This window comes from Sminthopsis crassicaudata, chromosome 4 (genome assembly GCF_048593235.1).
Source record: "Sminthopsis crassicaudata isolate SCR6 chromosome 4, ASM4859323v1, whole genome shotgun sequence".
In the NCBI taxonomy this organism is placed as follows: Eukaryota; Metazoa; Chordata; class Mammalia; order Dasyuromorphia; family Dasyuridae; genus Sminthopsis; species Sminthopsis crassicaudata.
In genome coordinates, this window is record NC_133620.1 from 195,545,762 (window position 1) to 195,567,927 (window position 22,166).

The 22,166-nt window shown below is 33.3% G+C and overlaps 2 protein-coding genes across 2 annotated transcripts in view; one reads left to right on the forward strand and one right to left on the reverse strand.

Moving 5' to 3' along the window:
* The window catches only part of CEP57L1 (centrosomal protein 57 like 1), a 61,069-nt gene extending 56,918 nt beyond the window's left edge, over positions 1-4,151 (reverse strand). The window contains 1 exon segment of the mRNA XM_074310143.1: positions 4,013-4,151. The gene's annotated coding sequence lies outside the window, so the exon portion shown is untranslated.
* A 315-nt stretch (positions 4,152-4,466) lies between these two features.
* Positions 4,467-22,166, forward strand: part of SESN1 (sestrin 1) — a 142,725-nt gene continuing 125,025 nt past the window's right edge. The window contains exon 1 of the mRNA XM_074310141.1: positions 4,467-5,994. Coding sequence (XP_074166242.1) covers positions 5,716-5,994 — 279 coding nt within the window. The 5' untranslated portion in view covers positions 4,467-5,715. The remainder of the gene's footprint in view (positions 5,995-22,166) is intronic.

The following is a 22,166-nucleotide window of genomic DNA, read 5'->3' on the forward strand; positions in this document are numbered from 1 at the left end:
TACTTCTTCCAAACTTTTCTAGTTATGCTCAAAGTGTTCTTTCTAATCAGTTGGAGTCATTCTCAGCTTCTTTCTTCATTTCTTCCCAAAGGTCCAATCTACTGTTAAGCTTCTATTTCCCCAACATCTTTTGTATCTGTTTATTTTTCTCCATTTATTCATAAATCTCCTAATTCAGGTTATCACATCTTTACCTGTTAAATGTTCTTCTTGACTCCAATTCCTCCTCTGTCACATAACTATTACAGCATTCATCAAACTATGTCACCTCTCAGTTTAATAAGCTCCTCATTACCTTTAGGATCAAATAAAACTTCTTCCCTTTACCATTTGGTACCATTTGGCACCAATTTAGCTTTTGAGATTATTATTTAATATTACCTGCTTTCATGAACGCTATGATTTCCAGTTAAACTGATGGATCTTGTTCTTTCTTCTCAGAGAATATTCCATTGTTTGTCTATGTACTCTTGCATAAGCTATCTCTTTTTGTCTGGAATGCAAGCCTTTTTCACTTCTTCCTCTTAAAATTCACAGCTCCCTTCAAACCTCAGTTAAAATGTGATCTGATGCCTCTACTGATCTTCTCCCAGCCTTCTAATGCTTATCTTCTAAATTATCCAGTGGTTATTTTATATTTCGTTTGCATATCTTTATCTATGTATATGTGGTTTCCCTGTTCTGATATAAAATTCTTGAGGATAAATATTTTTCTTTTTTCTTTACCCCAGAACTAAGGATAATGGTTGGCTCATTTTAAGAGCTTGATAAATGCTTGTTGATTGATTATGGTGTCAGTAAAGCAGCGGGCCACAAAATTAATCCATAAGAAGTTATTATCATTTCTGCATAGTAATAATAAAAACTAGGAAGAAATGGTTTTTAAAAATCATTCAAAAGAACTACAAAATACAGAATTATTCAGTGGTTAACCTACCCACACTCTCATTTTATTTACACAGTTTGTCACAAAAATCTTATAGAAATTTTAGGCTGTTAAAAGTTTAAAACTGCACTAAAACTTTTGGGACATCCTGTATCAACACAACCACAAAACATTAAAGAAAAAAAAAGATAAACAACTACAGCAGCAGTCATTTCTATGAATACGCCACACCAATGTAATAAAAATGATAACAATTAGTTGTCTTTAAATTAGATTTAGTACTATCCAGAAACAGAATTAAACAAAACAATTTTTAAAAAATCATTTGTGGGGGGGAAAAGGTCTAGAATATCAATGGACATAATATAGAACAATGTAGAAAAGACACCAAGTTTGATTAAAAAAGAAAAAAGTAGATCAATGGAAGAAACTTAAAAAATAAATAGAAACAACTAACAGTAGTCTGGCCTTTAATAAAACCAAGAACTTAAATTAATTGTTTTTTAATTTCAATTTCAAAAGCAAAAAAAAAAAAATTGCTTTTCAGCAAAAATTGCTGGGAAAATGAGAAAGTAGTGTGACAGAAATTAGATTTAGATTAGCATTTGTACCATATAGCATATTTAGCATAAAAAGGTATGTAACTTGATAATTTAAGATCCCAACACGAGAAAAAAAAGAAGTTTGTAAAAGAAAAGCATGAGTATGGCTCACAAGTGTGGTTTGGATGGAGAATTCTTTAGGCAAAGAAAAGTTAGAGATCACAAAAACAAAATAAGCAATTTTGATTATATATAAAACTTTAGTATTACATGGATAAAATAAAAAAGACACAATAAACAGCAAAACTGTTAATTAGGAATATATTTGCATCCAATATCATTGACAAAAATCTGATGTTTAAAATATACAAGGAAATAAACAATTTATTACCTAATAGGTAAGTGATCAAAGAAAAAAATAGTTTCCAAAGAGGAACTGTAAACTATAATCATTTGAAAATATTCTTTGAATTGTTAATAATAAGAGAAATATAAATTGAAACAATTAAGTTTCTATGTGCAAATTAAGAAAGGTGATTAAAAATGTAATAACTAATATTGTGGGTAGCTTAGTGGTGAACCCTACACTTGGAGTCAAGAAATCTCCTTCACCTGAGTTCAAATCCTGTAGCAGACCCTTACTAGATGTGTTATTCTGGGCAAGTCACTTAACTTTATTTACAGTGTGACCACCAGCAAGTCCTTTAACCCTGTTTGCCTCAGTTTTCTCATCTGTAAAAAGAGCTGAAGAGGAAATGACAAACCATTCCTTTATCTTGACGAGAAAACTCCAGATAGAATCATGAAGAGTCAGGTACTACTGAAAAACAACTGAACTGCAATCAGTATTGAAGGGTTGTGGAAAGATACACACACTAATATACTATAGGTAAACTTGTGATTTGTGGCTTTCAAAGTAGAATTTAGCAAATATTGTCTATACTATATGAGTCAGTGGTCCCATTACTCCTAGAACTATATTGAAAGAGACACAAAGATTCAAGTTATCCCCAAACATTCATAGTAATTTTTGTGTTTCCAAAGAAGTGAAAACAATGCTCAATTGGAGGTTTGTTAAATTGTGATACATAATGTAACATTAATTATTGTGTAGTAAGAAATATAATAAACAGAGTAACATAGGGAGATTTGCATAAACTGATTCAGAGTGAAATCAGCAGAATCACAAAAAGATATATACAATGATTTGTTTTTTGTTAGGTTCATTAGTTTAGTATGTTCAATAGTTCATTAAGATATGTCATTCAATGAAGAAAATTTACTCAAGGAAAGCAGATCTGAATTAGATTTGAGATTACTTCGCCTAGGGTAACAACATCAATAAATACCAGCTGTACAACTCCCAAGTCTTCCAGGCTTTCTAATCACTATTCCAAGTTACTCCTCATTCATTATGATTATACCAGAGAAAGTGAAAACATTACTGTTAGAAAAGCAAAGTCTGAGTAAATGAAAATGCAATGATAATCCTAGAGAACAGATTTTTCTTTTTAAAGCAATGCTGAACACTTTGGCATCCATTGTGTTTAGCTTTGGCAGTAGACACAATTCCCCAGTAAGGTATGGAATATTGAAAATGTCACTCGTTTCTAGAATTTTCAGGTAATAGGCTAAAAATCAGTTTCCACTGAATTTGTTTTTTACTTGTTTTTCATTAGGTTGCGAGCTCCTTGAGGATAGGGGCTCTCTTTTGCTCCTTTTTGATCCATTGGGATGACATTTGTAAAGAAAGCACTTAGTACCTACCCCATACTAGTTATTATTACTAGTGTTCTCAGTGCTTAGTAGTTTGAGGCATTACGGCCAAATTAATACAAATTGTGTGAATATTATAAATATATATGAATATATGTATGTGTATATGTATTTATAGAGTATAATTATACAAGTTATATATAAACATGTCATATATACAGACACAATATAGTTACAATATCTATAAAAAGTATAGATACATGTTTATTTCCTCTTCAACAGTAAACTTTCACGTATTAAGTACATTTATTACAGATGTATTACATATCTATTTGTACTATTTATATATACACACACAGATATATATTTACATATTTTAAAGGCAGTTTTCTCTTATACTAAAATTTTAAAAAACAGTATATAAGGACTGATTCAGAATAATGCTTTTATTTCCTTAGGATCTACGGATCGTGTGTCTGGGTGTGTTTTGTTTTGTTTTTTCCCCCCCGAGAGAATTTTGAATTTAACAAATGCAGTTCACGCCTCCCCAGGGATTTTTCTCTCAATAGTCATCAAGGTCGACCTAAGTGGAAGTGCTGGGAAAAATGTCAGAGGAAGTTGTAGATCCTGAGATCCTCAGAAAAAAGCTGTGGACATCTTCTCTCTCCCCTTTTTTTCCTTGGGAGAGCAGCTTTCAGAACGTCCCCGGCCCGAGCCCAAGCAGTCAGATGCGGTCTCGCTTCTGTCTGAACTCTGCATCCTTTCCTCTCTCCCCACATACATCTCCTTCAGACATCTCTACATACGGCTAACGCCAAAGTAAGAGCATGGAGAAGAATATTCATCGCCCAGGTAGCTTCCCACCTACCTCAAACAGAAGCGTAGAGAAGTCTTCCAAAGCTCGCCAGGTTCTTCGCCACCGCCAAGTCCTCACTTCCGGAGAGCCGTTGGAACGCTAGGCTTTCGGCTTCCTAGGCAACGCCGCACTTCCTACTGGAGGATGTAGTTTCGGTCGCTCAAGACAACTCTCTCGTAGCTTCACGAGGACTACACTTCCCAGAAGTCTTTAGGAGGGAGTCAGCTCTGTAGTCTACTGTTATTTTAAAATTGAACTCCAGGCACTGTTTAGGAATTATCCTGGAATACGATTACCTTTTTTAATTGTTTTTTCCTGTGCTCTGCTAAACTTTTAGAGTAGACACGTCTTTCTTTCTATAATTTCAGGCGCCACTACGGCTCGGGTAGTCTTTCAGAGGCGGGAAAAGACTAGGGGCTTAGTACGCATGCGTGTCCTCTTTTTCCCTTTCTAGACTGCCCCTGAGTGGTAGCTCGCAACTGTTGGCTACCCCGTGAGCCCAGAGGGATCTAGTTCGCGGCGGCTGAAAGGGTGGAGACTTCCCTATGGCTTTGCCTCGGTGGGTCCGGTCCACCCGGACGGGGAAGACAGAACTGGGCCGTAGAGGCGGCTCCCAGTTTGTGCCGGGCAGAGAAAGGGGAGGGACTGGACCGTCGCGGAGGACCCCCTTCTACTCCCCTCCCCACTCCCGCCCTCTGGGCCGGTCCCCGCCGATGGGGCAGGGCGAAGGGGCGGTCTTTGCGCCTCGGGCCCTGCTGCAGCTCCTGCTCCTTAGGTCCCATCGGGGTCTCCCAGTGCCTCCAGGAGCCGCGGGCCTTTGGCTCTGGCCTTATCGGGAGGCGGGGTAGGTGAGAAGTAAGCGATTCGGAGGGGGCGGGGAGCTACCACCACTCCACCAGCAGCACCTCTTCCGGATGAAAGACCAGACCGAACGGACCGCCGCCCCCACCCTCTTCGCCCGTGCAGCTGCTTTCTCTGCTTCTCTAGGATCCAGAGCAGGAGCCCGGAGTTAGTGGGACGCATAGCCCATCCTCCCTCCCACTCTCCTCGGCCCGCCAGCCCTCTGTTCTTCCCTAGGCTGAGAGCGGGAGGGAGGAGCCGAGAGGAGGCGGGGCCTGGAAGAAGGCGGGGCCATCAGAGTGGGTAGACGAACTAGGAGATGGTGGTAAGGGAGAGAACCCTCCCACCCCCCATCTAGAGAAAAAAACCACCCCGCAACTTCCAACTGACAGGCTAGCTTTCCTCGTTGGCCACCCTCATGGGTACTGCACGGATTTGACAGCTCCCGGCGTGAGGACGGCCGCTGACCCCGCGGGCAAGAAAGCGAGGTTTCCTGCCTGCTTCAGAGACCTCAAATCCAGCCGAGATATTAAGTGGTCTGGCTCGTTGCTCCGTTCCCATTATTTTTTAACCCTCTTCAGGAAAACAAAAACAAAAACAAAACAACTTTCCTTCCAAGGCTGCTTTTTTTGGAGTGAACTTTGATTAATCTTTCGAGACCCTTGAAGCATCAGTTTCAGAGACGCTGCCGTTGGGTTTTTCCAGTGTCCTCCACCACGCTAGTCTGCAATTGACGTTTGGAATTCATTGACTAACCCCCTGATTTAAGGCCAGGCCAGAAGCGATTTCGTTCTTGGGAGTAGCTCTCAAGGTGTTTTTGGTAACATGGTGAAAGGAGACTGAGGATAGGGGTCGGGGAGAAACCCAAGGACGCGATGGCTGAGGGAGAGAACGAAGTTAGATGGGATGGATTGTGCAGCCGAGATTCAGCTACGAGAGACACAGCGCTGGAAAACATTAAACAAGCAATCCTGAGGAAAGCGGAGGCTCTTCGTTGTGCGAAAGAACCTCCTTATCGTTCTTCAGAACTGCTTTTAAATGCTGCCTCTTGGGATGGGTTCAATAAAATCCTTGCTCGTCTGCTCATGCTTTCCAAGCGGTGTCCTTTTAAAGATGTAAGAGAGAAAAGTCAATCAGTTTTGAAGTGTGTCCAGGTAAGAAGGCACTATTCGTATTATTGTTTTTCTCGGGGGGAGGAGGGGGGAGGTGGGGGGAGGTGGAGGGGTGGGAAGAGAGGAAGCTTCTGTTTCTGTTAATTAAATTCATATTCCAATTTTTTTTAGGGGCAAGGGTTTCTTAATTTTGTGTCCGTAAAGTTGTTTTTAAAAATATTTTGATAATTTTTTCAATAGATTTGGTTTCCTTTGTAATAAATACTCTGTATTTCCTAGTGCATTTAAAAACATGAAGAAAAGTCCTTAAAATGATCAGAATTGAGTGTATGACACACAAAAAAGGTTAAACCCTGGTTTGAGAGAATATTTTGTTAAACAACAATAAAAAAAATTTGTGGTTGGATTGCCCAGATTAAAATAGAAAATGGTTATTGTAAACTCTTAAATAAGGTATTACATATAGGTGTATATAAACACATACTAGTGAAACTGTTTTCCATCTGGAAGTATATATAAAAGTTACTTGTTGGTAATTACAAGTAAATACATGCTTTCACTTATTATATACATTTAAAATTCATATTCCACCTTTATTATGAAATCTATCCAATCTGCTTTTAACATTTTTGAATAATGTATCCCTTTTATTTAAAACCCTATAAAATAATAAAGATTCACTCTTTTCTAATTCATCTTTTTTTTTTAAAGAGTAGGTGAAATAGTACTATTTCTGCTCTCAAAGGAAATCCATTTTCCTTCAAATGAAAGGTTGCAAGGTCAGAAGACAATAAATTTCCCTTTTTCTCCCTGAAAAAAATTAAAAAAAAACATTCATTGTGATAAAGGGGCTTAATTTTTTTAACTATATAAAATGGAATTACTAGCTATTCCGAACAGTTTTGTACTATTCTTTTTTTCAAATAATATACTTTGTTGCTAAATTAGTTGGACGTTCAATAGATTGATATTATTTTCTTTCTAATTCTAATGTGACTGGTTTTCCTCATTTTTGAAGAAAGTCCTTAAAAGACTATTTTCTATTCAGGATGAATATTATATTGTACATATATAATGAGTCTGTATGTATACACATTGATGTATACACATACATACATAATATACATACACACTAGTCTTTTATGTTCAAGAGTATTTTGTAAATGATTATATGTGCAATATTCCGTATATACAGTATGGTGAAGCTTTAAGTTTATGGTTAGCACTTTAAGGTTTTGCAAGTGGTTTACAAATATTAACTAACTTAATCCTCACAACATCCCTAAGAGATAAATACTATTACAGATAATTCTTGTTTACATAAATTCTTATTATGCAAATTCAGCTTTGCTGCAAGAATTCTGAAAGAAATCTGTCTTACAAAAACAAACCCTGTTAACTTTACTAGGTAGTGCTGTAAAAGAATAGGAAAAGTCTTGAGATCTCCCACTGAAAGAGGAGACCTTTGCCCTGCTGTGCCCATGTGTCCATCTTTCATCCCAAATCTTCTGTCTGTCAGCACTTAGATACATAAGGCTGTCCTTTCCTGGCTCCTGTAGGGCCCAACATGTCTTTGCCTCTCTCTACCCCCTTCCAAGTATTTGTCCTCCTGCTATCCCTTCTCTGTCCCCTTTCCTCATGTGGTGGTGTATTTTGTGAGACTGTCTCAGTTAAGTGACTTGCCCAGGGTCACACAGCTTGTAAGTATTTGAGGTCAAATATGAACTTGGGTTCTCTTGATCCCATTTATTTTTGAACCATGTGCTGGCCTTCTTCCCTCCCTCTCTTCCTTCCCCACATCTGAAAGGAGTAGTAAAGAAAAAACTCTATTATTCTCATTTTACAGATGAGAAAACTAAGATAGAGGCTAGGTATCTTGTTTAGGACACATAGCTAGTGTCTGAGGTCACATTTGAACTCAGGTCTTCTAGACTTCCAAGTCTACTATGCCACCTAGCTGCCTCAAGTGTGTCATTGAACTTTTTATGCAAATCTTCCTAACAGAGCTTCTAAGAGAACATTGAACCCATTTTATGACTCAGGAATATCTTTAAGAACTATACTAGGTAAAGTTATTGCACTGTTATAATCCAATGCCTTTAGGGGTTCTTTGCCCTATTGTTAAATACTCTGATGTAGCTAGGGATTATTGTCTGGACTGCAGCAATAACCTAATTGATCTCTGGGCCTCTACAACTCTTTGCCTACTCTAATCTGTCCTTCATGCAGTTGCCAAGGTGATTTTTCTGAAGTGTAGGTCTTATATCATCCCTATACTCATTAAAAACTCTGTCTCTTTTTAACTCCAAAATCAAATATAAAATTTTCTGTGTAGCATTTAGAGATCTTTATAATTTAGTCTCTTTCAATCATTTTAGCCATTTATGTTTTACTTCTCTCCCTGTATACTCTCTGATCTAGCTACACTGGCCTACTTGTTGTTCCTAAATCAAGAAACCTCACCTTTGGTCTCTCTGCTTTTGAATGGGGTGTTCTTCATATCGGAAATCTTTTCTGTCCTAATCTGCAAGCATCTTGACTTCCCTGGACTCCATTCTGTGGCTCAAAATCTCATCCTTTCTGGAGACCTTTCATAATCCCCTTAGGTACTAGTTCTTTCCCATTCTTTCCCATTAAGATTATTTTCCACCCATTCTGTAGATACTTTGTACTTACCCAGTTAGTTATTTGTATGTCTTATATAAAATGTGAGTTTCTTGAGGGCAGTAACTTTTTATTTTTCATTGTATCCTCACAGAGTTCAGCTTAGTGCTTGGCACTTGGTAAGTAAGCTCTTAATGCCTTTTTTTTTTTTTTTTTTTTTTTCTTAATTTAAAGTCCATCAGTTATAATCAACTAAAGGCAGTGAATGAGGTGCATATTTAGTGTCTTATGACTCTTTATATATTTTTCCCAGCCAAAAGATTTAAGCCATCTATCCATTTGCACAAAGTGCTTTACATATATGATTCTTTAACATTGACATCATCTCAGATAAGTTGTTTTTCCCATTTTAAAAGTAAGGGAAACAGATTCAGAGAAGTACTGATTTGTTCAAAGTCACATAACTAGTATATGGCAAAATCTGTTCTCTAGTCCAAGTTTTGAAACTACTTTGGACTAGTCACTTAAGCTCATAGCTTCATTTTGTTTAACCGTAAAATGAAAGGTTAGAATATCAATAAAGTCCCTGCCAACTCTTAAGATTCTGTATTTCTGACTTTGAAACTTTGAAAGAGATTTCATTTTAGACAGAAAATCTTATGTAATAAAGTGCCTTGTATGACAAGTTTTTTTTTTTTTTTTTTTTAATGCTTTCATATAGTATATCTCTTACCTTTTACCCCTAAGGAAATTGCAAATTCATCTTATTCAGGTATAATAATCTGTTAAATTGTTTAAACTATAGCTGTAAAATCCCAGTAGGTCATGTATATACTTTGTTCTTAACATCTTAATAACTAGGGGTCAGCAGATTAGAAGCAGGTCCCATAAACTGTGTTGTTTGTACACTGTAAAAAATACCTTATTGCAAATCAGACATTTTAGGTAAGGTCCAAACTTCCCTTAATATTGGTATTTTTTGTTATTGCTACCAGTTTTGAAAAAGGCAAAGATCATATTTGTGACACTTCCCAAATTCACTGCAAAAAATTCCTTGGTGATCATACTGCCTGAGAATCTCATTAGATTTTCAAACCAAGAAGTATCTTTCAGTTTTCAGAAAGTCTCTTTCTGCTGCTCTTTTACAGTCTTTTACAGTATGATATACAAATAACTGTTAGTACCAGACTTTTCTTTTACCTACTCATATATCTTTCTTATGGTTTCCTGCCTTTGCTCCTTCTTTTCTCAGGAGAAAACCTTTTTTTTTTTTTTTTTTTTTTTTTTTTTTTTTTTTTTAGGTAGGTCATGCTTTGAGTAAGAAAAAAAAAAAGAAATGGAAGAAATTGTAATTTTTCAAAAATAATTACAGAAAAAGTTTTTCTTATAAGTCCAAAAAACTTGAGGATGGATTTATTTACTTTTTAAAATGACATTTGGCAGCTCTTTATCTGTCAAACTAAGGGTCACAACTTATTGGATAATGATTAGTTGTAAGATGCAAAAGGACATTTATTTTCTTTTACCTTTTCTCCCATTTTTTTTTTCCTAATAGGAGATATTGAAACATACTTCATAGGCTCACTGGATCATAGATTTTGAATCAGAAGGGAAATTAGAGATCATCTGGTCAAACCCTTCCATTTTATAGATAGAAGAAATTTGGCCCACAGAAGCTAAATAACTTGCCCAGCATATCATAAGTAGGAAATAGTAGAGCTGGGATCTAATCGAAGTTCTTTTGACTACAGATTCAGTGCTTTTCTTCTACTATACTTTCATAAGTTTCTGATATTTAATTCCTTTTATGGTACACACGAATATTTGGAATAGCACTGACAATACTATGGATATTGGGAGTAATATACATTTATTATTAGTTTAATCATTCTGACTATTTCATATTGCTTCTACCAAGATTTAGTGGCTATGAATGTAAGTGACATACTAAAACTTGGTTCCCAAGATCTGAACAATATGTCATTGTTCCAAATGGTGTTTTCCTTTGCTGTAGACTGTAAAGAATATTTATGTTTTTTATTTGAATTATTTTCTGATCTTGAAAATTCTTTGTATCACCTAAATAATCAAATAGTCTCTTAATGACCAACAGGATTAAATCAAAGATTTATTACATTGCTAAATTGTGTTTTTCCACTTGCTTTTAAAGTTAGATCTCTTCTCTGTGGTTAATCACTAGAAATTTATAACTTATTTCCTAATCATTGTGAAGGTAATAGACAACTTCCTATCATAACCACTTTTGTTACAAATGAATTTGAGAACATTCTGAAGCAATGTTATTTATCCCAAACACCAAATATTAATGTGGTTTTTAATTTTAAAAAATCACAAAATAATGCTTAGACCCTGAAATTGATTTTAGACAATAATACTTCATGACAAAAATATAATATGTCATCTTATTACATGTAAAGCTCATATCATGCTTATAAACTACTTTTTAAATTTATTTTAATGTTTATAGTATTAAATTGAATTTGAGAGGACACATGAAAGTGCTGTAGAAAAATCCAATGCCAGTAAATAAAGATTTCTGTAGGTGATAGATTTCAAACGTGGTGCCATTTTTAATAGTAAAATAAAAGGAAGAAACATTTTTATTAGAGTAAAAGATTACTTGAGGGATAACATTGTCTCTTAAAAAAAAAAAAAAAAGCAAAAACCTTATACTTTTATCTTCATTAAAGGGTATGTTAAATTGATGATGTGAATTTTGTTACCTAAACCATAATTTCATACTATAGTTATCATTTTATTAATATTTTATTCTTTATTCTTATATTTATTCTTATATCTTATATTCCTTTATCTTAATCTGTGCTATCTTTTATAACAAAGGACATGCGGTATTACATTTTGCATTTTTAATTTTTTCTTCTGGGCCAGCTTTAATCATTGGCATTCCAATTTAGTTTTTGTTTTTTCCATTTGAAATTGTTGTTAGGCATATTGTTTCTTTGGTCTGTTTATTCCTTTTTGCATCAGTTCATATAGTCTTCCCATGTTTATATTCTTCATATTCATTATTTTTTATAGATTAGTAATATTTTATTTCATTCGTCTATCACGATATTTTCAAACAATTGATGGGCATATACTTTGTTTCTAGTTTTGTATAAAAGTTATATATAGCTATTTTAAATATATATATATTTTTAAAATATATATAGCTATTTTGTATAAGTGATATATACCTATCTTAAACAAGAATTTAAAAACATCTGTAAATTGTCTATATAGAATTTTTTAAAGTTGCCTTCAGTTATAACTCCTTTGATCCATAAAGTTAAGATAATTATAATAGTATAATATTCAATAAATCCTAACTAGTCTCTTATTTTAAGTTCTTTTGTTTTTCTTTTATATTCTATATACAAACATTTTAATTTTATAAATGATTTCACTTTCTGGCAAGTTGGCAGATGTTAGCTATTTAAAATTGTAACTGAGTAATTTCTAAATACTACTCATAGCCTAAACATAGCAAGACATTCGTCCTATCATGTGAACATGCAGAAGTTTAAGACATGCAGAGTAGATTGGGGGCAGATGGGAGCAGAGTGTACAAAAGGGTAGATGAGATTTGTATTGAAAATAAACATCTAACAATTCTAAAGTGTCTTAATAAGAAAAAGATTCATCCTAGAAAACAGGAGTTAAAAGTTTTTGATTTTAATTAAGTTGCCAAATGTATTCACTTGGATTATTGAATTCTAATGTGTGAATCCATCAGTTTTGGCTCACAGAGTTAGGATTGAGGAAACCTAAGAGTTAAGTTAAACCTTTTCATTTTATAGATGATGAAATTAAGGTCCAGAAAGTCTTAGGTAAAGTCACATAGTGATACGGGAGAGGCAAGTTTTCAACCCAAATCCTCTGTACCAAATTCCAGTATTATTTCCACTGTGTCCTTAAATTCCAAAATTCTAAATTTATTTATATTGGTGACAAAAACATTACATATGAAAACTAATTAAAATTTCTCCTTGTAGATAGTTTTGATTCACCAAGTAAGAAGCTGTTAGTCTCACTTAATTTTAATGGGAAATCTAGTAAAAGAGAGGCTTTTAAAGTTTATCTTTTTAAAAAAAAATTCTATTGAGTGATTTTATTAGAACTATTTGAATAAATTTAAAGTGTGTTCTAATTTATAGCATCACTTGATCTATGCAGTCATCAGCTTTTGTGGCTTTACTACTTGGCTACTAGCTACTGTCTGCAAAAACCAACATTTTTGGTTGGCTTTGGAGGTTAATTTTAGTTAGATTTTTAAATATCAGAATTCTTATAAGGTCTTAAAATGTACTAAATATTAATCTTTCAGTGAAAAAATTTTGCTAATATTTGACAATTAAAGAATTTACAACTAAAATAGTAATATTTATACTTATAATTACTTTTTTACTACTTTGAAGTTCTGATAAGAAAAAGATGTAAATATGAATTAATAAGAAGGATAAACTACAAATTCAAGACAATCAAAAGTTCGTTTAATTCTATTTTATGAAATTCAAAAATTTTAAATGAAATTATCCACTAATGCTTTAAATAATTTTCTTCTGTCTGTCAAACTTGTAATTATATCAAACTGTCACTAATTTTCAAGCTGTGTTTAAATGATCTTATCACCTCAGTCACATTCATGTGTCTATTTGTGGCTTGCAGCCATCTATTAATAGAAGCCTTCTTTAAACGAGCATATTGTTTCCAAAAAAGATTTGTATTATTATATATGTATGCATATTTGCACATATAATTTTTCTGTATGCTAGAAAAGTGTCAGTGTTATAGAGTTTTAGTCTCATAGCAAAATTTCTTTAGCATCCTAAGCTATTGGGACCTAAATATAAAGCATTCAAGAAATGAAGTCTTTTTAGGCCATTAGGGAAATAATAATTAGTGAAATCATAACTCAAATTGTTTGAAAGCATTCATTTGTTTCAAGTACCTAATTTGTGCTCAGGGGAATAGTTTCTTGAGAGGACCTGGTTTATAAGGGGTAAAACAAGCTCCTTCAACTTGAGCACTCAAATTATTTTTCATTTATTGAACTATATGAAAGGTAGCATAGTTAAGTAGTGTAGTATAATATAACAGCCACAGGCATAATAGAACTAGTTGCTTGACATCCTGGTTTAAAATTGTCGCTCAACTGTTCAATAGTCTGTTGATACTGAGTATTTAACATCTCTGAGAACATGTTTTTTAGTGTAAAATGCAGAATATTTATCTGCCCTGATTTCCTCATATCAAATGCAAGAAAGCATCCTTGAAAAATGTTATTGCATAGTCATTTAAGTTGTGTGCAACTCTTCATGACCCCATTTAGGGTTTTTTTGGCAGAAACACTAGAGTAGTTTGCCATTTATTTCTCCAGCACATTTTACAGACGAGGAAAGTGAGACCAAGGAGCTAAGTGACTTGCCCAGAATCACACTCATATATTGAGTCTCTAATCTGATTTGAACTCAGAAAGAGGAGTCTTCTTGACTCCAGGCCTAGCACTCTATGCACTATGATGCCACCTAGTGGCCTTTAAAATTATAACATCCTGTATATATAGGTCAAATATGTATATGTTCTTACATGGAAATAAAGCTACTCGTTTTCTATATTGAATCTTCATCATAGACTCAGGAAACATCTTTACCTTTTTTAATATATCCATAAAACATTTTGAAATGACCAATAACTTGATCTGTTTTGTCTACAGCTATCTTCCTATTCTTGCATGTTGTTTTTTTTTTTTAATACAGAAGAATGCAGAGCCAAGCTGAAGCTGTGATAATCCCATAGATATGTGTGGTGGTGAATTATTTTTGTTTTTAGTCATTTGCTGTCCAGGTGCAGGAATATTCATCTCCCACGGGTGAGAAGACTAAGTAGCTTCACTTTCTACTAAATAGGTCAGTGTCACTTAGATCAAAAAGGTACACGGTTGCAGTGAATAACAGATGGCCATTTTGGACACTGAAGGAAGAGTTCCTTTTGCTTAAGGCAGGCAGCTATTGCAGAAGCCAACCTGCTTAATTAGAAATATTATCTATGAGGAGGAGAGGCTTGGAAAATTCACTTCTCCACTGGTAGGCAATGTCTACTTTTTCTAGTTGGAGCAGTGTCATATTAACTGAAGATTTGAGAAAACCAATGAAAATAAGCTTTAATTTATTTAGTAACATAAAAGTCTTCATAGCATATGTATTGAGGTATTTTGTACATTTTTGTTTCTTATTTCACTTTAGGATTAGACTGCCTGCTTTCCAAGAACTTGCCTAGCTAAATACAGAAGTTCATTACTTTGGGATTAATTATTTGGTCATGGCAAACCATGAAACAAAGAAAAATGCAAAACAGCTTGCAGTCCCATATGGCTCCCTTCTGCTTATTCAGTAATGGTGGCAAAGTGGTAGAAAATAGCATATAGGGTGCTAAGAATCAGTGTTTAGATATAAACATTCACTTAGTAGTTGATATTCTATTCCTTAATAAGAATCCTTGTCTATGACCATTGAATAGAAATACTCATTTTAAAATCTAAGGCACAACAATCTTGGCATTTTTACTAACTACAAATCTAGAAAATAAAAAGAAATTTTAGATATATAAATAGATAGTCTATAGATTTTCCTTGTAGAGGTGAAGTAGTAAATGGAGTTGATTTTATTGTGTATCAAAAGGCAGTAAGAATACCATTTGGTCACCTTGTATTCTAGGTTTATAATAAGTATTTGCAGAAAAAAAAATTCCCAGCATCTATTGTAGAGAATAAAATAGAGAAATTCTTCAAATAACTTGAAAAGGCCCTCCAAATTAAATCAACATATTCTTTGATGATAGGAAGTAACTTGTTACTGATAATATTGTCTAAATCAGCCTTCTCTATCTATCTATCTAAATCAGACCTCAAACTTGTTAGCAAAAAGACAAAAACTAAATTAAAACAATTCCAGTTTTACTTATTTCAGTGAATTATTGATACTAAAAAATGTGAAATGGATAGAGGAAAGAAATGCATTATTAATTTTATTTAAAAGTTTAATCATTGAAATCAGTTGCTATAACAGGGACACTAAAAGACCACAAAACTACTTTAGTCCATAAAAAACAACATGCTTGCCAAACAAAATGATATGGTAACATTTAGAATACAAATTTGCAAAATCTTGAGAAGTAGGGTGGGACATTATAAGAAACATTACCTCATAAATCATAAACAGTGAGGGAAAAAACAAGTTTAAAGAAAGTTTGGCAATTAAAATTAAAGTTGTTCAGAGAACACTTAAGGATGAAACTTGAAGGAAAACAATAAATCAAAGATGGTAAAGATTTATAAAGATTTGTACCATTTACCTTTTCAAAGACAATGTCATAGACATAGCTCTTATATCTCTATAAGAAATTGCAGTGAAAAAATACAGAGAAGAAAAGCAGTAGAATTAGACCAATTAACAGAATAAGTCCATACAAAAAGTGGCACAGTTTTGAGGGTGATGGATCTATTTTCAGGTTATTTGAAGGAGAGGTTTCACAGGTATAGAAAATCTTTTAACATTTTATTTCCCCAGTTACATATAAAATTTTTTACATTTTTAAAGCTTTGAATTCCAGATTTTCTCCCTTCTCCACTCCCCACATTGAGAAAGCACATGTGAAGTTATGCAAAACATTTCCATAAAAGTCATGTTGTGAAATAAAAGATTCCCCACTACCACCATCAAAAAAAAAGAAAACCCTCAAGGAAAAAAAATAAAACAAAAGCTTCAGTCTGTATTCAGATATAATCAGTTCCATCTCTGGATATGGATAGCATTTCTCATAAGTCCTTCAAAGTAGTTTTGGATCATTGTATTGCTGAGAATAGCAAAGTTATTCGTAGCTGATTATCCCACAACATTGTTGTTATTTTATATACAACAATTTTACTTTGAGCTCATGGAGAACTTTCCAAATTTTTCTGAGAGCACATTTCTTATAGAACAATAATATTCCATGATCACATACCACAATTTATTCTTTGCCCTGAGAAAAGAGCTGCTATAAATTTAAAATATCTCTTGGGATGCAGGCTTAGAAGTGGTATTGTTAGGTTAAAGGATATGTATGGTTTTATAGCTCTTTGGGCATAATTCATATATTTTGATCATTTATCAATTAGGGAATGGCTTTTTTAATATAAATTTGACTAAATTACTGATACATTTGAGAAACGTGGAAACTAATACAGAATTCAAATTGGAGACATTCTCTATAATAAGATTTTCTAGATTATATTGCTTGCAAATATTATTGCTAACTATCAACTTTTGAAACACTTCAGAGCTCCTAAATGAGATCCATAATCATGGAAAACTATAGCTAATCAACCCAGGGGAAAATTTGTGAATGATAAATTATTCTTTAGATCAGATATTCAGTTGGGTTTTTAATTTTTTATTTTTGCTGAGGCTGGGGTTAAGTGACTTGCCCAGGGTCACACAGCTAGGAAGTGTTAAGTGTCTGAGACCAGAATTGAACTCAGGTCCTCCTGAATTCAAGGCAGGTTCTCTATCCACTGTGCTACCTAGCTGCCCCCATAAACCAATTTTTAATGGCAATATTTTTTTCATGCTACTGTGTAATTGTGAAGTATGAAATACTATGATCTCCAAACAACTGAAATTAATGGTTATCCAAAGGGTAATGGAAAGGCATATGGTATTTAGATGGAAAAATTACAAATAAGGAATTACAGTGGAGAGTAGTGTACAATTGCCTCTCCATCTTGCCAATTTGCTGGTTATTAAGGATATGTTTGATCAAAAATGATGTGATTTGTTGGTGAAACAATCTTTGATCTCCATTGGATTACTTATGAAGTTAAAAAAAATGTAGAGAAAGTCCTAAGACCCCTTCACATTAGGTAGATTTCCTTTTTGCAAATTATGGGATAATATAACTACTAGTATTACATGTAAGGAAGACATAGGTAGTTGTGATTTTTTTTTTTTAATCAATGAGTATATAAATCCTTTGAAGTTCGCTTTCTGCTTTTGCTATTGAAGTATGATTAGTAGTTGTAGGGATTCATTATGAATCCATTTCCCTTACATACCCCCTCCAACTATGTTATCCAAATCTGACAAAAGTTTTTGTGGCTGAACTATTTTTGTGTGTATTTTTATTTTTCTCTTTTGTAGGATATGCTGACTGAATAGAATTTTTTAACTTTTAAGAAAAATACTTGATAAAGGTATACTGCCTGTTTATCTGCATTATTTCCTTTTTATTTAGAGACTTAGTTCTATTAGTGCCTACTAAGGGAAACCCATATCCTCAAATGTTAATAAATTACATGTCAAATCCATATTTAAAGATTTCTAGTAATGTTTGAACTTTAGCGGAAAAAATGGAGTCTTTTGTTACATAGTTATAATGTTCGAATTCTAATTATGTTGTTTTTGTCATTTTTTGGCAGACCAAAATTATAGCTAACCAAACTCAATGGCAGAATTTGTGTAATAAGGTCTACCTTTGCATTCAGTTATTCTCAAGTTTAATTTATTATGATGCTTTATATATTAGTGTTTTAGTATATTCTCACATGTAAAAATCTCAAGAAAAACTTAACTAAAAAGAACATTTGCCCCATTATTTTATTCTTACCATGACAATACTGGCAGCAAGAGTTGTAGTAACTTCTTGCAGAACTTATTTTTAGTTTGCAGTGAATTGAAAATGGCTTAAGTCCCCCTGTCTCATCCTCCTCAACCCCATTCCCCAGTGACTCTAGTGGAAAAATACTGGTGGTTCTGACTTTATAACTGAAAGACTGCACCATTGTAGGCTAAAATAAATTAGTGTAGGAGTACTAAGTATTTTTCCTGTGGATCCTGAATGTTCAGAATTTCTCAAAATATGATATTGTATTACATACATATCATGTTGATAGGAAAAAAGAAATAAACCTTTGGCTCTCTTTCCATAAATCAAGTCAAACATGGACATTATAATTTTCTGAATTGAGCTGCTACAGAAAGTAAATACCATTTAAAATATATCTTCTAAGTAAAGTCCAAATTATTTTATTCAACTATAAGAGATATTGTTTTATTCCCATTATATTTTGGATTGAATAATGTAGAACTGCTGCTTCTCCTATTTTTCTAATTTAGCACAAATGTGCTTTCCCTTGATCATAGTGGAACGTTTTTTTTTAGATATACAAATTCTAAATTTGTGATTTATATATACATATATATGTGTGTGTGTGTGTGTGTACACATATATATCCATCACATATTCTTATATATGTACATAACACATATAACGACATGAAAAAATCATTGAGGCAATTTGATTTGTGTGATTAAATTAATATGGCACAAAAGTCTTGGTATTTTTAACTTTCCCAGATAAATACACTTTAAGAGTACATGGGAAAATCTCTCTTTTATTCTCTACTTTCCCATTCTAAATATGGACCTAATAACATTTTGTGTGTCTGAGGCCCTGCTTTGCAGGGAGAAACTCAACAACATGTTTGTTGAAGGATGGTGGATTTATCAACCAAGGCAATTTATGAAGATTGCTTACTAAAGTGAAGGGCGGCTTTGATCTTCATTAGTTAGAGAAATATCTCAACTGATGAAATTATGAATCCTTGAAAATCATGTCCTATTATTAGAAATGTAATATGAAGCAGTTGGCAAATTTAGTCATTGTTAATAGCTAGTGTCATATGATGGGTCAAGGATTGATATTAAGTATACATGTGGCTGTGTATATATATATATATTACATATAATGCATTACATATATGTATATGTATATAGTGGGTGTGTGTCTGTATGTATAGTTTGTCCCTAAAATCTGTTTTAGCATGAAAAAAATGTCTGGAAATAAATCTTGTAGAAATTTATTTCTATGTACTCTGTGGTACAATGATAACACTTTCCTTGCTGATCCCCTCCCAAGAAACTCCATCTCTGGACTCTTGTGTATTTTCACATACTATTCCCCATGTCTGGAATTCATTTTTTCATCTCCTATTTCCCAGATATCCTAGCTTTCAGAATCCTACCTTCTACAAGTGTTCCTTTTCTTATCTCTTGTAATGCTAGGGCCTTCCCCTTAAGATTCTCTTTTGATTTATTCTGTATGTATCATTTGCATATAGTTGTTTGCATGTTGTTTCTTCCATTAAACAGGAGCCCTTTGAGAGCAGGGACTGCTTTAAACCTTTATATCTATCCTAGATCTTAGCAAAGTGTCCTTCACATAGTAAACACTTAATACTTGACTTAATTAGACTAAACTTTGCATATTATATTGCTTTCATTAGTGATAACTTTTAAAATACAATGTACATTGTAACATGTATTCTACTTAGTGGTAAATTCAGTTTAAAATATTCATCTTTAGTTTTGAAAGGGGCCTGTTGATGAAAATGTCTTCTTTTGTCTCTTGTACTGGATGTTAAAATACAGAAAAAGACTAGTAAGCATTTTTATTAAGTATCATTAATAAAAATTAATTTCTAAGCAAGATTTTACTTTGAAGGAAATCACTTTAGGCTAATCTGCCACCTCTTTTCTCTTGCCTTTGGTGCATTCACTCTAAGTAATAATAATTTAATGAGGATACTTGAAAGTGCTTTTTCATTTTTACTTTTTAGTAAAAAGTAATCCAGAAAGATTTACTGTCACTTTACTTTGGCTTATGCTTGTATTTTCTTAAATCTGTCTAATTGTATACTAAGAAATAATTTTAATTTATTCAACTTTGAAATGATATCCTTTCAGTTTGAGAACAAATGTCATCTACCTTAATTGTAGGAATTAGGATTTTTGTCCTCTGCTTCTCTTTGTGTAACCTGGAATAAGTCATTTCAATTTTCTGTGCTTCATTTTCTTTACTTTTAACATGATTAAGATTGGATTAAGGGTGTTTTTTTCCTAACTTCTTTCTTATTTTGAAAATTGTATTAGTTGTGCATAGAATATTATGGGAATACATGTTTGAAGTGGTTTATCCTTGCATTTTTTTTTAACTTTAGTCAGATTCTTTAAGGCATTAATCATCAGTATTAAAGAAGCTCAACATTTGATTTAGCAAACAAAAGCTATAAGAATTTTTATCAGAAATCACATTGCCATGTGGTGAAAAAATAACACAGTTGCATGTTTAGCATCTACAATTGTATTTTCCTAGCACTTGTTAAACACTTCTTTATCTGATCTTCCTTCCATCTGTAGGATGAAATGGTTATTTGACTAGGCAACAAGTATTTATTCTGTGCCTGACACTGTGAGGAATACATACACACACACACACACACACACACACACACACACACACACACAGGTCTTATAATTTAGTTGGGAAGACATGATTTACATATAGTAAATAAAATACTTTGAAGGATTTGTACCTTCTTTGGCATGAGCTTTCACAGTTCCTCTTCTTACCCTGAAGTTTTTCACTTTGTCTTTCCATAAAGCTACCATAAGACATCCCCCAAAGATGTTGAAAGATCTTCTTATCTTAAGGTCTTGGAGTTACCAGTGTACCACTTGGTTTGGCCATCTGTTATCTTTCTGTTATCAAGGCTAGCCCACCTCCTCTTCCAATATATGTCTTAAATGATAACTTTTTCTGCCATAGTTTGTTGGGGTTCTCCATCCCCCAATAAGTCTTAGCAACATACGATATATGCTTATTTTGGGTTTATCATATATAAAATAACTAAAGAATAATTCAAGATGGACTATAATCAAATGAAATATATGGTATACTTTACAAGGAATTTAGAATGAAAAAATCAAAACGGGTTTAGGGAATAAGAAATTATTGTGGAGATTAATTACTCCTTTCAGCACATCTTTTCTTTTATGGAAATATAGAATGTCTGTATCTTTAACACATTCTCAGATTAAAAATGTTTGGTGAATGTTTGGGAAAGATAAATAGGCAGTTGTGCTTTTCTGCAGTCTAGCATTTGGGTGCATTTTTGTTCTCTCTTGTGGGCCCCTTCTATCTTCTTTGCTCCATCTGTTTGGCGTGCATGAGCCTGCTGGTTCAGCTTTGACAAAAGTGATAAGTATCACAGTGGTAAATGTTATTGAAATAATAAAGTTCTGGCTTTGGAATTTCTATGCACTAATCATATAATTTAAATATTGAGTATAGGCTAAAAACATTCATGCAATTAAACATTTTTATATTAAATAATCTTAACACTAAAGTCTCCTTGGGCTGAGACATCAAAAAATTGGAAATATTTAATCCAAATTTTGATTGGTTAATTTTAAAGCGTACATTAAGAAACTTTGTCAAAATTGAAATAACGTCTAACATTAGTACAATATGATCAAGGACTTTGTGTTTTAGTTTGTCACATCTAGATGATCCAACTATCATGTTTTCAGTGTATTTTAAGACCAATGACGTTTGAAGGCACTTTCTTTTATATTTTTTTCTAAAAGAATCTTTAAAATTTGTTTAATTGAAGCACAAGTCTTTATCCTTTTCTGATGTCTATAGCTTTCAGTTAAAAGAAATTCTTGAAGGAATGCTATTTGTTGTATTTTAAAAATCAAATCCTCATG